Source organism: Myxine glutinosa, chromosome 11, assembly GCF_964187855.1.
Source record: "Myxine glutinosa chromosome 11, kmMyxGlut1.1, whole genome shotgun sequence".
Classification (NCBI taxonomy): domain Eukaryota; kingdom Metazoa; phylum Chordata; class Myxini; order Myxiniformes; family Myxinidae; genus Myxine; species Myxine glutinosa.
Window position 1 is genome coordinate 84,523,023 of NC_136271.1, and position 17,730 is coordinate 84,540,752.

At 44.5% G+C, this 17,730-nt stretch overlaps 1 protein-coding gene across 3 annotated transcripts in view; it reads right to left on the reverse strand.

Annotated features, from left to right (window-relative positions):
• The window catches only part of BTAF1 (B-TFIID TATA-box binding protein associated factor 1), a 321,948-nt gene that overhangs the window by 18,085 nt on the left and 286,133 nt on the right, over positions 1 to 17,730 (reverse strand). For all 3 annotated transcript variants that reach the window (XM_078786829.1, XM_078786828.1, XM_078786827.1), the window contains 2 exons: positions 14,605 to 14,735; positions 900 to 1,025 (listed from right to left, as the gene is read on the reverse strand). In XM_078786829.1, the coding sequence (XP_078642955.1) occupies positions 900 to 1,025; positions 14,605 to 14,735 (257 nt within the window). The remainder of the gene's footprint in view (positions 1 to 899; positions 1,026 to 14,604; positions 14,736 to 17,730) is intronic.

The window sequence follows — 17,730 nt, forward strand, 5'->3', positions numbered from 1 at the left end:
CAGATGTACAAAGCTGATAGACAAACCCAAGAAGACTCGAAGATGTAATCACTGCCAAATGCGCTTCTACGAGGTATTGACTCAGGTGGTTGATTGACAAAGTATTGACTCAATGTAAATTAGATATTTCACTTTTAATTGTTTCGTAAAAATTCTCTAAAAAAAATAATTCCACTTTCGATGTTTCGATCGGTGACAAAAAAAATCTCAATTAAATCAATTTTAAATTCAGGCTGTAACACAACAAACTGCAAAAAAAGTCAAGGGGTGTGAATACTTTCTGAAGGTGCTGTAGTTTGTGAGGGAAAAATGAATGAATTAATGAGGGATTAGGGGAGGGAAGTCGTGGTCCCCTTTCCAAGGGAGACACAGGCATGGGGAGCACAACTCAAAGTTAGGGCATGGTCCCGATGCTTTTTGGTGAGTTTGGTCTGGATCTGTCTGGCGGTTTCTGAGAAGAAGATTTGTGAATGAAATACCAATATTTGGGGGAACACCCCTTTAACCCCCCCTCATCGGAAGTGAATCCAGATGGGGAGCACAACCCCATGAGGCCTTGCTGTCCTGATACATCATACCAAATTTGGTCGATATTGGTCAGCTAGTTTGTGAGCAGATGTGTCAGACAAATGCTTACATATGTACGGACAGCCATACGTATGTAAGCATTCCACCTTCCCCTGTATCCTCCCCTTCCTCTCATTCTTCCCCACACCCTTTATTTATCCAAGTCTCTCTCTATTTTCCCTTCTCTTTCTCTTTCAAAATGGTGTCTCCCATCTTTCTATTCTTTTTTTTTTTTCATTCTCTTATGTCCTGGTCTGTTCTGTGTTCTAGCTCCTCCATGAGCTTCGGCATTTAATACAAATAACATGGTGAAGTGGTCACGACGTTCACACCTGAAAAACGTGTCCGGTAGCTTTCTTTTTAGTTGGTTCTCGTTTTTCCATACAGGGTGCAGAAGACAGACCTTCTTCCGCATCCTTCTTTGCGTGTGACCGAGCAAAGTCTTCGTACAGCCGAACCTGAAAGGCAAGTATACCAGCCAACCATGTGAGCACGATACGCACAACCCTTCCAAACTGGACACCTCTCAATAAACCATGTTGGGTTTGGTGCTGTGGAAAAGGTAATCCTTCACGATGAATAAATAACAAATAAGGTAAAGTGAAGCAAACATGCAAAACAAACAAGCTTAAAAACAAAACAACTACACCTGCAAAAAATACCAAATTCATTCATTCCTTGCATGTTGGAAGGAAGGAACATCATGAGACACCATGACATCATCATGAGACACCATGACATCATCATGAGACACCATGACATCATCACGAGACACCATGACATCATCACGAGACACCATGACATCATCACGAGACACCTTGACATCATCACGAGACACCATATCATCACCAGACACCATATCATCACGAGACACCATGACATCATCATGAGACACCATGACATCATCATGAGACACCATGACATCATCATGACACCATGACATCATCATGAGACACCATGCCATCATCATGAGACACCATGACATCATCATGACACCATGCCATCATCATGAGACATCATCATGAGACACCATGACATCATCATGAGACACCATGACATCATCACGAGACACCATGACATCATCATGAGACACCATGACATCATCATGAGACACCATAACATCATCATGAGAAAATAATTCACCAAATGGAAAACAAAGGAATTTTGCCACATTTCTTGGAACGAAGCATACAGGTGTCCTTGTGGGTCAGGAGCATTTCCTTTTCCTTGGATCACTCACAAAAACATGATTGTCGTTTCAAAGCAATTTTTAGCTCACCTGGAATATAGTTCAGGTGAGGTATTAGCATCGTGTGATATCCGTCAGTCCATCTGTCAAGTGAGTCGGTGAGTATGTAAACACTCGGATCTTCGACTTTTGTGAAAATTATGGTAAAGTTTCATGAACATTCGGTGTGTAATTTAAGAGAAGAAAGCAAATAACGATTTTGGTGAGTGGGGGGGATGGGGAGGAGGGGGGGGGGGGGGAAGGGGTTGGGTCGAACCTGGACCCACTTTGACCCCCTATAGATCCCCTTCGACACTGATTTTTTTTTTTTAATGCAGTGAACAAACTTTACCACATCAGACGAAGGTTGTGGTAAACTTTCATTGAAATCGTGTGTGTAGTTTCAGAGAAGAAGATCCGAGTGTTTACATACTCACCGACACACTTGACAGACGGACGAATGCCGCGTGATGCTAATACCTCACCTGAACTATGTTACAAGTGAGCTAAAGAATCTGTGTCAAAAGGGGTGAGGGGGCATTTCCGCAAAATCGGTATTTGCTTTCTCCTCCGAAACTACACACACAATTTCGATTAAACTTGACCACAAAGTTCATCAGCGGACGCTAAAACTAACAGTCCTATTTTGACAAAACTTTGGAGAACTTGAGGACCAAGGCCTTCTGATGCCATGCAAATCCCAGCAACAAATTGAATATTACACTACTCACAATAAGTTAGGGATATCGGCAGATTCTTCGGTGTGCTTGATTTTGTGTATTAATTATGTTGAAAAAAGTTGTTGGTCCTAATTCTATGGTTATTAATGAGTGTGAAAAACACAGCATTCTTGATTTCAATATCATAACCCTAGCGGCTAGCCCCTATAAAAAAAACAAGCGTTACGCCTAGGTCCCCCGTCATTAAAGTGATGTGAGTTGACAAAGTGGAAGACGCAAGGCGGCCATCTTGGATTTTGACGTGGCGACCCAATTTTCAATAGCGTTCTTCCTTGTGCCTAGATACACCCACACACCAGATTAGAAGTTGGTACTTCGTTTATTTTTCAAGATATTCCGCTCACAAGGTTCAGACATACATGGCGGCGGCCATCTTGGATTTTGACGTGGCGACCCAATTTTCAATAGCGTTCTTCCTTATGCCTAGATACACCCACACACCAGATTAGAAGTTGGTACTTCGCTTATTTTTCAGGATATTCCGCTCAAGGTTCAGACATACATGGCATCAGACATACATGGCGGCGGCCATCTTGGATTTTGACGTGGCGACCCAATTTTCAATAGCGTTCTTCCTTGTGCCTAGATACACCCACACACCAGATTAGAAGTTGGTACTTCGCTTATTTTTCAAGATATTCCGCTCACAAGGTTCAGACATACATGGCGGCGGCCATCTTGGATTTTGACATGGCGACCCAATTTTCGATAGCGTTCTTCCTTATGCCTAGATACACCCACACACCAGATTAGAAGTTGGTACTTCGCTTATTTTTCAGGATATTCCGCTCAAGGTTCAGACATACATGGCGGCGGCCATCTTGGATTTTGACGTGCGTTGCACCCACACATCAAATTAGAATTCGGTCCTTCGCTTATGCACACACGCACGCATGGACGCACGCACGGACACACGTTCGCACGCACGCACGGGAAAACCATAGTCCCCCTTTCGCTCCGTGGTGCGACGGGGGACAATAAACTCACTCCCACAATATCCCTAACTTATTGTGAGTAGTGTAAATACGTCAATTTATAGGTTAACGATTCTGGGATCGCCACATTGGACTTCTCAAAAAGTATTTACCCGATTTGGATGTAACATTGTAGGAACCAGGTCTGCATGGTACTTTCACAAGTTTGTTCAAATCATCGGCTAATTTAATATTTTGTAGCTTATCCACACCTTCTAGCGGATCCCTTGTTCTACCAGGTGAGGCCAGGGGCATTGCCCCTATTTTTACCCTGCGCTCGTGAAGTGAAATGACAATGGGACAATGACAGGGACAATGTAGGGACAATGACAGGGACAATGACAGGGACAATGTCAGGGACAATGTCAGGGACAATGTAGGGACAATGTAGGGACAATGTAGGGACAATGTAGGGACAATGACAGGGACAATGTAGGGACAATGACAGGGAGATCAGGAGAAGTGGTGAAAGTATTGGTCAGAAGAAGAGTGGACACATGTTGTGTGCAAGAGACGGGATGGAAGGGAAGTGGTGTGAGAATGGTGAAGGGTAGGCAGGGACAGAAATACAAGTTCGTGTGGCAAGGGTGCCCGGAGGGCGTGAATGGTGTTGGTGTCCTGTTTTCTGAGGAGTTTGTAGACAGTGTGGTGAGTGTGACTAGAGTGAGTGATAGGTTGATGATGGTGAAAATGATGACTGGAAAGCTCTTGGTGAACGTCATCTCGGGATATGCTCCGCAGGTTGGTCGGAGCGATAAGAGAAGGACAAGTTCTGGTGTGCAATAGAGAAGCTGATGGAAAACGTGAAAGATGAGGAAGTTGTTGTGGTAGGAGGAGACCTAAATGGACATGTGGGAAGGAGTATGGATGGTTTTGAGGGAGTTCATGGGGGTTACGGATATGGTGTGAGAAATGGAGAAGGTGAAAGGATTTTGGAGTTTGCTGATGGAGCTGATTTGTTGATTTGTAATACTCAGTTCCAGAAAGAGGATAATAAGCTTGTTACATACTACTGTGTTCAAAAAGTATCCGACCTTTATTTTTCGTGCGTAAAAAAAAAAGAAGCTAGGGAGGCGTTGATTGGTGCACGTATGTAGGCGATCCTAATGCGCACGCGTGAATTTTTTCCTACCTGCAGAAGCTGTCATTCGACGGCAGACCGCCGATGAGTGAGGACATGTAAGTGAGCGCCGTCGGATTTTCGTTTTTGACAAAATGACGGAAAAACTTGAACAACGCTACTGCATCAAATTTTGTGTAAAGCTTGGCGATTCCCAAGTGGAAACGATCCGCAAGATTCAACACCGTTCATTCCATTATGAAGGAGGATTTGGGCTTCAGGAGAATCTCAGCGAAGTTCGTACCAAAGCTGCTAACGATTGAGCAGAAGCAACTCCGTTTGGAGATCGCACAGGACATGCTGGAGACTGTGAACAGCGATCCCAGCTTCCTCAACACAGTGATCACTGGCGATGAGTCCTGGGTTTATGGGTACGACCCAGAAACCAAGTTGCAGTTTTGATGCAAGTTTGATGAAACACAAAATTTGATGCAGTAGCGTTGTTCAAGATTTTGTCAAAAACGAAAATTTGACGGCGCTCACTTACATGTCCTCACTCATCGGCGGTCTGCCGTCGAATGACAGCTTCTGCAGGTGGGAAAAAATTCACGGGTGCGCATTAGGATCGCCTACATACGTGCACCGAATCAACGCCTCCCTAGCTTCTCTTTTTTTTTTACGCACGAAAAATAAAGGTCGGATACTTTTTGAACACACTACGTACACGACAGGTGGGTCGACGACAACCGTTGACTACCTGATGGTGCGTAGGCGAGATAGGGGGCACCTCCGGGACACGAGGCTGTTTCACAGCACCACTTGGTTGTCTGCGACATAAGGGTGAAAGGTGCGAGGAGAGCTCGGTGGGTGAAGTACCAACCGAGAATGAAGGTGTGGAGGTTGAAAGAGGTGACAGTAAAGGAAGCATTAAAAGAGAGGCTGAGTAGGGTAGAGGATGATGTGGTTGAGCTTGAAAGTGGTTGGATGTCAATGAAAGCTAGTCTGTTGGGAGCTGTTGGTGAGGTATGTGGATGGACAAAAGGACCACCGGGGCACTCGGAAACATGGTGGTAGGATGATGAAGTTGGAAAGAGGATTGACGAGAAGAGGAAGAAGTTCAAGGAGTGGCAGAAGGCGGAGGGTACGGGAGCAGAAACAGCAGAGCATTAAAGTTATAAGGCAGCCAAGAAGGCTGCAAAGAAAGAGGTAGCAAAGGCGCAGGAGGCATGTAGGAAAATGTTCGGAGAACGCTTGAATTCGGAAGAGGGTCAGAAAGCAGTATTCAGGATTGCAAAGCAGATAGCGAAAGAGAGGTGCGATGTGATGGGGGTGAGTTGCTTGAAGGATGAAGTGGGACAAATCGTTGTGGACCCAGATGGAATTAAAGGAAGATGGAAAAGATATATGGAAATGCCGTTGAATACAGAGAATGAATGGGATGGCAACATAGAGAGTAACCCAGTTTTAGGACCGGCAGAGAAGATAACTGAGAAGGAAGTTGAGGAAGCGATAAAAGCAATGAATAGTAGAAAAGCGGGAGGGCCGACGGGAGTTGTGGGAGATATGTTGAAGGCAGCAGGAAGTTGGGGTGTGAAGAGAATGACAGAGATCTGTAATCTGGCGGTGAAAGAAGGCCGCATTCCAGTGGCTTGGGAACTGAGTACCCTCGTCCCTCTATACAAGGGGAAAGGTGACCCTCTAGAGTGTGGCTCGTACCGAGCGATAAAGTTATTGGAGCATGGAATGAAGGTATTGGAAAGGGTGTTGGAGAGGAGGATAAGGAACAAAGAAGATCGACGAAATGCAGTTTGGCTTTATGCCAGGAAGAGGAATGACAGACGCGCTTTTTATTGTGAGGCAGTTGCAGGAGAAGTACATGGAGAAGAGGAAGAAGTTGTTTCTTGGGTTTGTTGATCTGGAGAAAGCATTCGATAGGGTTCTACGCAAAGTATTGACATGGGCAATGAGGAAGTTAGGAGTGTAGGAATGGTTGATCAGAGTAGTGATGGCAATGTACAAAAGAGCACGCACAGCTGTAAGGACGAAGGACAGGAACAGTGGTGAGTTTGAGGCGAAGGTGGGAGTGCATCAGGGGTCGGTACGAAGTCCACTACTATTTGGAGCTGTGATGGAGGTGCTGGCTCAGAACGTAAAGGAGGGTTTACCGTGGGAGTTGTTGTATGCAGATGATCTGGTGTTGATTGCGGAAAGTATGGATGGACTGAAGGAAAAGATGAACAAGTGGAAGGAATGTATGGAGACAAAAGGTCTGAAGGTGAATATCGGAAAGACGAAGGTGATGGCAAGTGGTAAAGCATGTGGTGAGGTGGAAAGAACTGGGAAGTGGCCCTGTGCTGTGTGCAGGAAGGGTGTCGGAGTGAACTCAATTCAATGTACAATGTGCGCTGAGTGGGTTCATCAAAAATGTAGTGGTCTGAGAGGGTCATTAACCAGTGTGGCAGCTACATTCAAGTGTAAGGTATGTACAGAGGGAGCTGCAGATGGAGGAAATGTTGAGTTGGATCTTGGAGACGGCGTGAAGCTGGAAGGTGTGAAAACATTTTGCTACCTCGGAGACATGCTGAATGGAGAAGGTGGATCAGACTCGGCAACGGTTGCTAGAGTGAGATGTGCATGGAAGAAGTTTCGGGAACTGAGTAGCATGTTGACGAGGAGGGGAGCGTCGTTGAAGCTGAAGGGAAAGGTGTATGCTGCATGTGTGAGAAGTGTTATGATTTATGGGAGCGAGATATGGGTAATGAACGTAGAGCAGCAACGAAGGTTGGAAAGGGTGGAAATGCAAATGGTTCGATGGATGTGCGGAGTATCGTTGAGAGAGAGGAAGACAAATGATGAATTGCGAAAAATGATGGGAATAGAGCCTGTGATTGATGCTGTGAAGAGGAACAGGTTGAGATGGTTTGGTCATGTGTTGAGGAAGGATGAAAGTGACTGGTTGAGAAGAGTGATGGAAATGAATGTAGAAGGAAGTAGAGGACGGGGAAGACCGAGAAAGACTTGGCTAAAGATGGTGGAAGAAGAAATGCGGGCAAGGGGGTTAACAAGGAGAGATACAGAAAATAGGGCAAGATGGAGAAGATTGTCATGGGGACCGCAAGGCTCACTCCCACTCTAGCAGGGAAAATGGCCTTAAAATGCATGTTGTTGTGTTGTTTTTGCTCGTGAAGCGAACGTCAGGGTTAAGCATTCGGGTCCGTCCATACGTACGTACGTCGTGACGCATTTTAAAAATTCATTTTCTCGGCAACCATTGGTCCGAATGGCATGAAATTTTCACCATAGGAGGGACTCACTCCTCCTGTAGAATATTTACTGAATATTATGACATCACAGGTCACGTGGTACAGGCGCCATATTGAAAAAAAACAAAAAACTTTGCAGGCAAAAATCGCATACCCATGACGAACAAAAAAGCCAGCGAGAATGACGTCATGCGTCACATGGTTTCGGAGTTATGACGTTTTTAAGCATAAACGTTTAAAACCTAGCTCCTCCCTCATTTTTGATCCCATCGAGGGGAAACTTCAAAGATGTGTTCAGCATATCAGTCTGCTAAAATGACCTTTTGGAATTTGCGATAGGTCACGTGGTTTGGCAGATATAAATACTTAAACGAAAATATTTATAAATTTATAACTCTTGAACCGGTTGAATCAACGTCAAACTTTATATTATGGTAGAGGTAATGAAGTGTAACATTTGTGCAAAATTTCAAGATGATTGGATATACGGTCTGGAAGCGAGTTATTGCGTGAAGAAGAAGAGTCTTCTAGAGTGGGCATGGAATTAATTATAACTGCAAATGATGAGCAGGCAAAGTACGGAGCGACCTCACGGGGTCATTTTGACCTCAAATAAAATTCTGATTTCAGATTTGTCAATCGCTGAGGTATATTAACACACGACCAAAACAGATTTGGCGAAATTCCGACGATTTTTGACAAAATACAACATTTGTGTATGCATTTCAGTAAAGTAAAGTGTGTGCCGTGTCAGCATTTTAAAAATTGAAACGTGGCTCATTGTAAATAACTCCATATGGGGAATAGGTGTTGCTAACGATGACGTCATTGGTGCCATAATTACGATGTCATAATTCGACAGGGACAACGCTTAGTCTGATCAGTTTGAAATTTATTGAGCATGATCTATGCAACAATTATTTCGAGAATATGATTTGATGACGTCATCGCTCACGTGGTCTGGCAGCCATATTGGATCAAAAAAAAAGAAAAGTTCAAAAATAGAAGAGTTGGCTCACACCAAGTTGACTGCGCAGGGTAAGTATTCCATGCATACCATCTCGTTCTCTCTTATTTTCGTAATGCATTTTAAACATGATTGTTCTTTTAAGGAATACCATAAAAAGGACCGTTATCATAATCATGTGCACGCAAGTGCGCACACACACACACACACACACACACACACACACACACACACACACACACACACACACACACACACACACACACACACACACACACACACACACACACACGCCTCTGGCTACACTCACTCCCCCTCTACCTTCCCACCCTCATGGCATTCAAGACAAAGTTTATAAAAAAAACCCCCTCGTTCCCCTTGCAAAATCCCCCTCGTTCCCCTCACGCAACCCTCCCCCTTCGTGCAACCACCCCCCTCGTCCCCCTCGTGCAACTCCTCCTCGTCCCCCTGATGCCCTCGTCATACTTTCTGAATGCACTGGCCACTCTGCCATGAAGCCCAGATCCGTGGAGTGTTGCAGTGATGGTTGTCCTTCTGGAAGTTTCTCCCATCTCCACACAGGATCTCTGGAGCTCAGCCAGAGTGACCATCGGGTTCTTGGTCACCTCTCTTACCAAGGCCCTTCTCCCCCGAATGCTCAGTTTGGCCGGGCGGCCAGCTCTAGGAAGAGTCCTGGTTGTTCCAAACTTCTTCTATTTAAGAATTATGGAGGCCACTGTGCTCTTGTGAACCTTCAATGCAGCAGAAATTTTTTGTAGGCTTCCCCAGATCTGTGCCTCGACACAATCCTGTCTCTGAGCTCTGCAGGCAGTTCCTTCGACCTCATGGCTTGGTTTTTGCTCTGATATGCATTGTCAGCTGTGAGACCTTATATAGACAGGTGTGTGCCTTTCCAAATCATGTCCAATCAATTGAATTTACCACAGGTGGACTCCAATCAAGGTGAAGAAACATCTCAAAGATGATCAAGAGAAATGAGAGGCACCTGAACTAAATTTCAAGTGTCATAGCAAAGGGTATGAATACTTATGTCAATGTGATATTTCAGTTTTTAAAAAAAATAAATTTGCAAAACTTTCTAAAATCCTGTTTTCTCTTTGTCATTATGGGGTATTGAGTGCAGATTGATGAGGGAAAAAATGAATTTAAACGATTTCAGCATGAGGCTGCAACATAACAAAATGTGAAAAAAGTGAACGGGTCTGAATACTTTCTGAATGCACTGTAACTATAAATGACGGGTAGAGGATGGAATAATGATGTGAGAGTCATTATCCCAGCTGATATAACTATAAAGAACGGGTAGAGGATGAAATAATGATGTGAGAGTCATTATCCCAGCTGATATAACTATAAAGAACGGGTAGAGGATGGAATAATGATGTGAGAGTCACTATCCTCGGTGATATCACTATAAAGGATGGGTAGAGGATGGAATAATGATGTCAGCACCACTATGCAAGCTGATCTATAATAAGAAAAGGCAGTGTCCGTGTGAAGGAAGGAGTCAAACAACAGTGTACAACAAGCTGGAAGGTGTGAAAACCTTTTTCTACCTCGGAGACATGCTGAATGGAGAAGGTGGATCAGACTCGGCAATGGTTGCTCGAGTGAGATGTGCATGGAAGAAGTTTCGGGAACTGAGTGGCGTGCTGATGATGAGGGGAGTGTCGTTGAAGCTGAAGGGAAAGGTGTATGCTGCATGTGTGAGAAGTGTTAATATTTATGGGAGCGAGACATGAGTAATGAACGTAGAGCAGCAACGAAGGTTGGAAAGGGTGGAAATGCGAATGGTTCGGTGGATGTGTGGAGTATCGTTGAGAGAGAGGAAGACAAATGATGAATTGCGAAAGATGATGGGAATAGAGCCTGTGATGGATGCTGTGAAGAGAAACAGGTTGAGATGGTTTGGTCATGTGTTGAGGAAGGATGAAAGTGACTGGTTGAGAAGAGTGATGGAAATGAATGTAGAAGGACGTAGAGGACAGGGAAAACCGAGAAAGACTTGGCTGAAGATGGTCGAAGAAGAAATGCAGGCAAGGGGGTTAACAAGGAGAGATGCAGAAAATAGGGCAAAATGGAGAAAAATTGTCATGGGGACCTCAAGGCTAACCCCCGCTCTAGCAGGGAAAATGGCCTTAAAATGCCTGTTGCCTGTTGTTGTTGTTGGTCGTGTCCGTCCGTCCCTCTGCCTGTCTCCTCCATAATTCCAAAACAATGAAACCTAGTGGCCCCAAACTTTGCATGCATACACCTGGACCTCCGACAGATTGCAAGGATGAAAACTGGGTGTTTGTCCTATTAAAACATCCTTTTTAAGATGATTAACGAAGTGCTCATAAGAATAAAACCCGATGTGGTGCCTTCCCAATATGGCGGCCCGCCATCTTGGTCAGCCCCCTGCACCTCGCTAGGTTCTTAAGCCACCATTTTCTTTCGGCCAACTCAAATGCGCTTGCCTTGGAAACACGATCGATTACACTGGTCAACAAAATTTTAATAGTTTTATGGTTCTTTTATATTTTGAGGCGATTCTAACCAGCATGAACCTGTAGATTTCGATTATGATATCCAATTTTCACTAGCACATCCAGTTTTTGAGAACCAGTATACCATAGGAATATCAGCCACAGCCGAAATTCGGGTCAAATTCGTCTTGTACTCACTAATCAGGACTTTGTAACGAGACTATCTGAGCTGGAAAGCGTTGCTTGGGATAGTTTTGTGGCTCTTGCTAACAATTACCATGGAAATTTTCGAGCACCAAATTATGAAGAGCTTGTGGACAATATGTTGAAGAGTTCCCAGGTGCTCGGTGCTCGAATGTCACTCAAGATACATTTCTTCCATTCTCATCTGGACTTCTTTCCACAAAATCTTGGCGATGTCAGTGATGAACATGGAGAAAGGTTTCACCAGGAAATTGCCATCATGGAGACTCGATATCAAGGCCGATTCAATCCAAACATGATGGGCGACTACTGTTGGACTTTACAGCGTGAAAGTGATTGCTCCTACAAACACAAAAGTAAAGTTCAGAAGCACTTTTAATGTGATGTAAATAAAAACTTAAAGTTCATATTTTTTGTGATATTTTGTAAAGTTCATATTATTTTTTGTGATATTTTATAAAGTTCATATTATTTTTGGAGATTTACATGTTTTTAATGTGATGTAAATAAAAACTTAAAGTTCATATTGTTATGTCTGGGGGTAAAGCAATATCTAGAGCCAGGTAGATCTGTATAGGTAGGTATTCGACTGTCGCGATAGGGAATCTACCTGTAATAAGTTCTGTGTGTTTATGCGATTTGTCGGGTTAAGATGCATACTTGTAAACATACCAGGATGTTCGTGTGTTAAGTAGTTAGGGATTAAGAGTAACACCCCTGTGTGACCAACCTGGTCATCAAACCTTTGTCCCTTCTGGCAATGCACACCTATAGACATTTAGACAGGCTCTTAGCGCAACATTAAATAATTCCCTTCCCTGACAAGGACTTCGAAAGAGAACAGGAAAGGAAACCAAGCCAGGACACCGCCGATGATGGCCGCCGCCAGTTACACCTCCGACAGGCCTAGCCACATCGAGTGCCACGTGCTATGACCACGCTACAGGGAACGAGTGATGGGCAGCGTGGTAGGTGTGGACCTCCAGCCAACGAGCACGAGAGGCGCGAAGCTGGAAGGTCCGGTGGAAGGCGCTGATTGGGTGGCGCGCCAAGACTGACGTCACCGGCAAGGTTATATCAGCGCGCGCCATACGACATTTTTGGGGGAGAGCACATCCGGTTCTTGTTTTGTGCAGCCCTTCGTGCTTGGACATCATTCGCTCTTCTTCTTGCTTTACTCTTGGAGATCCAGGAGTTCCTCTTGGACATCTGGTGCTTCGTCTTGCGCAGCACGCTCTCTTCGTCTTGGCAGACCGATCGTGAGTGGAGATCGACCTCGTGTGGAGCTCGTTGGCCTGCGTTGGACGCGTGGTGCACGGACCTCGTGAGTGGCGAGAGGCTTGGAGCGGGGCCTGGTGGCACGCGAGCGGGGCCAAACAGGGCCGTGTTACAGACAAGACGAGGGACAGATAAGGCCGCACGCACCATTTTACACGACGAGACAATTCTTTTCCTTTAATCCATTCCTGTGTCTGTTGTTGAGTCTGGTGTGTGGGATCCCAACGTAGGAGCTTTATTTGATTACCGTCGCGTTTCATTGTTTCGGGTTCTGTGAAATAAACTTGTTTATTTTTGTACATTTGAAATTGTGTTTGTCGAGTTTGGTTCATTAATTCCCAGCAGGATCGGAGCTGCCGTTTGAGTTGTTTGTTCGCCCTCCTCCAGGTAAGTGCTTTTGCCGCAGCCTTCCATTTTCCTTCTTCCTCCCGCGTTTTATAGCCGAATCCGTGTTTGGTCTTTGCCTCCAATTCAATCCGTTTGGTCCATCCGCGAGCCCTGGTATTAACCAAAGGGTCCACGCGACAATATTATTTTTTGTGATATTTTATAAAGTTCATATTATTTTTGAAAATTTACATTTTTTTATGTGATGTAAATAAAAACTTAAAAGTTCATATTATTTTTTGTGATATTTTATAAAGTTCATATTATTTTTTGTGACAATAAATAGACTTATTTCAGACTTAATCAAGAAATTTGCATGCTCTAAAGATTTTTTCCACACTTATGATGTACTACGTCAAGGTTACGTGATAGCGAAATTTTAAGGTCGGATTCGGATTCGTGGGCACAAAATTAGTGAGAAAGAGTTCAAAATAAGTCAGAACCAATTTGGCTGTTGACCAGTGTTATCATTACATTTTTGAAGCACATCAAAATCTGGATTCGGATATGAGGATTGGATGCTGTAGACTAAATAATGCCGAAATCTGGAGTGAAATCTGACAGGATTTACCATATCTAGCGATTGGTGAACGCTATGCAGGCTGCTTTTGCAAGCCATGGCGTTACAGGAGACAGAGCTCCCTTTTTGTTTTTGGTCACAAGGCCGGGGAGGTTTGGGTGTGTTATAACACCCTCTTTTTGAATTTGTCTGCTCTGTGGTTTCCACATGATTTGCTGCTTGAAATCGATCCGTTTTTAAAATTCCTCAGCCATTTCAACCCAAAGCAATCAGCTTGATATCGATTGCCAAGCCAGCCGTTCCTCATCACTCATTTCGTTGTTCTTGCTGGAGTGCTTAAGCCGCTTGGCGAGGTTGCTTCAAATGAAGTGAGAAATGCCTGTGTACTTCATTAATTAGTCACAAGGCCGGGGAAGTTTGCGTGTGTTATAACACCATTTTTTAATGTGCTTAACGAGGTGAACCACCACGTGGTGAGCACTATTCAGGCTGCTTTTGCAAGCCATGGTATTACAGTAGACAGAGCTGCCTTTTTGTTTTCATGTACCCATTTTTTCATTGACTAACATTTTTGTGCGATATAGTCACTCTCCCCCTCCCCCCCACTTCCTCGCTCCTTCCCTTCTCTCTCTCTCTCATCCCTGCTCCTCCCCCTCCCTCCTCTCTCCCCTTTCCCCCTCCATCCTCTCTTCTCTCCTGCCTCATTTCTCTCTCTCCCCTAAACCCTCCCTCCTCTCTCTACCCCTCCCACTCCACTCCCTTTCCCTCCCCATCCCTTCCGTTCTCCTCACCGTTTCCCTCCCCTCCCCTCCCCCCTTCTTGCTTATGGCAATGAAAAGATTTCAGATTTGCCCGTATTAAGAGGCACAGTAAACAAGGCCTGATTGACTCGAGCATAATACAATCACCACCGCTTCGCAAGAATACCTGGAGTGGACTGAGATTGCAGTAATAATCCTGGATGATTTTAGGTGGCAAGTCCTGGAGCACATCCTCCTTCATGCGTCGCAACAGGAAAGGCAGCACCTGCCGGTGTAACGCCTCCATGGCCAACACCCCTTTAAACAAACAAAAAAATGCAGCAGGTGAGAGAAACTCATTCATACTTGCATTTTGACACAAGAGAACCCCAGCACAGGCCGCAGCAGTGGGATTTATGGAAGATGCGTCTGTGACAACATAAAGTGCAAACCTTGAAGGAACTTTCGCACAAATTCAACAAATAACTAGAATGGAACTCTGTACAGAGCATACCATACCATTCACCAGGCGGAACAGTTTGCGTTTCGTATCCCACTGATCGGCCCGATCTACATCCAGACCTGAACCAAAATCTAATCGGCTGATTCTCGTCACCCACCCAAATCATTCACAAAGTTTTGTCATAACTCGTCCACAACTTTTTGAAATAGATTGCTATACGTATATCGTTTCTGGCCCCATCTCTCGATGGTCAAGAATTACTTCAACAATTTAAAAAATTCTCGTGTCCGGATCCAGATCTTCACAAAAATTAAAGCAATTCTTCCTGGTCTCACACACACAACCTGCCCACAACCTTTTGAGATATGTTGCTGAGTGCTTTATATCGATTTTGGTCCCATCTCTCATTGGTGAAGAATCACTTAAAAAATTATTGGATCTGGATAGTCACCAAAATCTAAACGATTCGACCAAGTCGTCCGGAGATAGGAGCGTTTGCTATTTTTGAATATTTTTGAAAATAGGAATTTGCTTTTTCCTCTGAAACTACACACAATATTTCGATGAAACTGTATTTGCTTTCTTCTCAGAAACTACGGACGCAATTCTGATGAAACTTGACCACAACCTTAATCACCCGTGATGGACCAAAGTTTGTTCACGGCATTAAAAAAAAACTGCCCCGTTGGGGGTCTACGAGGGGGTTGCCCCCCAAAATAGGTATTTTTTTGTTTCTTTGTTTAAAGTTATGATTATGTTGGTATTATTCTACTTGCTGCCCTCTCTTCTAGCAACCATTGAAATTGGTTTAAAATACCTTTCGTCGGTGCAGTATACTGTTCATTATACCAGGTGAGCGCCAGAGGTATTGTCCCTATGTTTATTAAGGCTGTGAACAAACATTGGTACAGCATGGTTGATTAAGGTTGTGGTCAAGTTTCATCAGGATTGCGTGCGTAGTTTCTGAGAAGAAAGCAAATACAGTTTCATCGAAATATTGTGTGTAGTTTCAGAGGAAAAAGCAAATTCCTACTTTGGGAGGTTAAACCTGCATCCACTTTGACCCCCGGTAGACCCCCTTACATCCCGTTTTTTAAAATGCCGTGAACAAACTTTAGTCACAACATAAGAATATAATTTGTGCCAAGTTTGGTCACAATCCCATCAGCGGTTTGGAAGTAATTTGTGTACTCTTAAAATGAATTGCGATTAATAAATAAACACACACATACACAAAATACAATATATATATATTGTTACTGATCGCGGTTTAGATGTTATGATGGGCCGAGCGGATGGTCCAACCGCGACCGTTACAGGATCCCCAATTGGCCCGACTCCCCCAACGTTGACCAGATCGCACCACAGATATTCAATCGGGAAACCTCTAAAGCGACCGAAAGAGAAGGAAAAGAGAAGAAGACAGAGTACGGAGGAAGAACAGATTTATTATACACACACAAGCAAAAAGAAGGAGCGACCAAAGTTATTTACAAGCAATGGATGGAAGAAGCAGTCACACAGTGAATCGTTAACTTATACTATTCAATTTACTTAACCCCAGGACAACATTCAAGACAGACGACGTTCACACTTACACGGGGGAAATTGCAGGCAGGGATGGCGGAGGTGGGTTGCTGGAGAGGGAGGCAGGGTCAGGTCCCTGCAACCGGCAGGGCTGGAGGTAGCAGCTCCCAATTCTTCGCGTTTTTGGCGGGAAAACCCTCGGTCGCGTCGACGCTGCTGATGCTGTAGACGTCACGCGCTGGCTCGGTCACACCTGCTCCTCTCCTTCTGGTGGAGCCGTCTCCCTCCTCTCAGCGCGTCTCTCCAAGGCTTGTTTCCTCTCCAAGTATCTCTCCTTTTTGGTTTAGAGCGTCTCTCATCTCACAGCTCACAGCTCATCTCTCATGTCCTCTCCCATGTCATCTCTTCTCTCATCTCTCGAAGCAGTCCCTTCCAGTCGCTTTTATTACCCGGGGCGGAATCAAGCCGCCGGCTGCGAGGGCACGCCTACCGGGTCGCTAACCGCGGTGCTGGTTGGCTGTTAGGGCTGTCCGATTCCTCCTTTGATCATGACGACGTGCCACGCCTGTGAGTTGGCGGCTCCTACCCCCCTCTTCTCCGAGATGAGCACATGGGCAATGGCGGCTTGCGGGATTGAACACCACTCGCACCGCTTTTGAAAGGAACTTTGGGGGAGCGGAGATGATTGGGGAAATTGAAAGGGGCCTACGCTTATTTCGTTTGATACAATGCAGAGTCAATCTAGTGGGAAACACATATTTAGCCTACATGGAATAAGGAAATAAACTATTTAAAAAGATATATCGTGGCCTGTGTGTAAGTTTCATGGAATTAACTAGGAGGACGGCTGCGACCATTATTTACATTACGAGGGTGTTACACACAACAAAACCATACTTTTCACATTCGTTACACTTTCTCCAAAATTGTTACACTTCTCAAAAACCGTTACACTTCTCAAATTCGTTACACTTCTCAAAACCGTTACACTTCTCAAAACCGTTACACTGCACCCTCCTTTCTTCAGGCCCGTCCTCGGGCCTACAAAACTTTAACTTAGTGTGACACGTAGGTGTAATTCCCTCTACAATTAACCTGACCCTGAGTGTGACAATCTTAAAACACAAATAAGTATGTCCCCCTATTGCATTGCACCCTGTCTAACAGACTCAAGCCCACAGCTAACCGAATTACGGAATTGTTTTCAAACTATACATTTACGGTGGGGAGCATTATTTACAGTGACGTTATTTCTTATTTACAACGCAACCCAGGACCTGTGTTTTTTTTTTTTTTTTAGGGAACAAGAAAAAGAAATTCCTG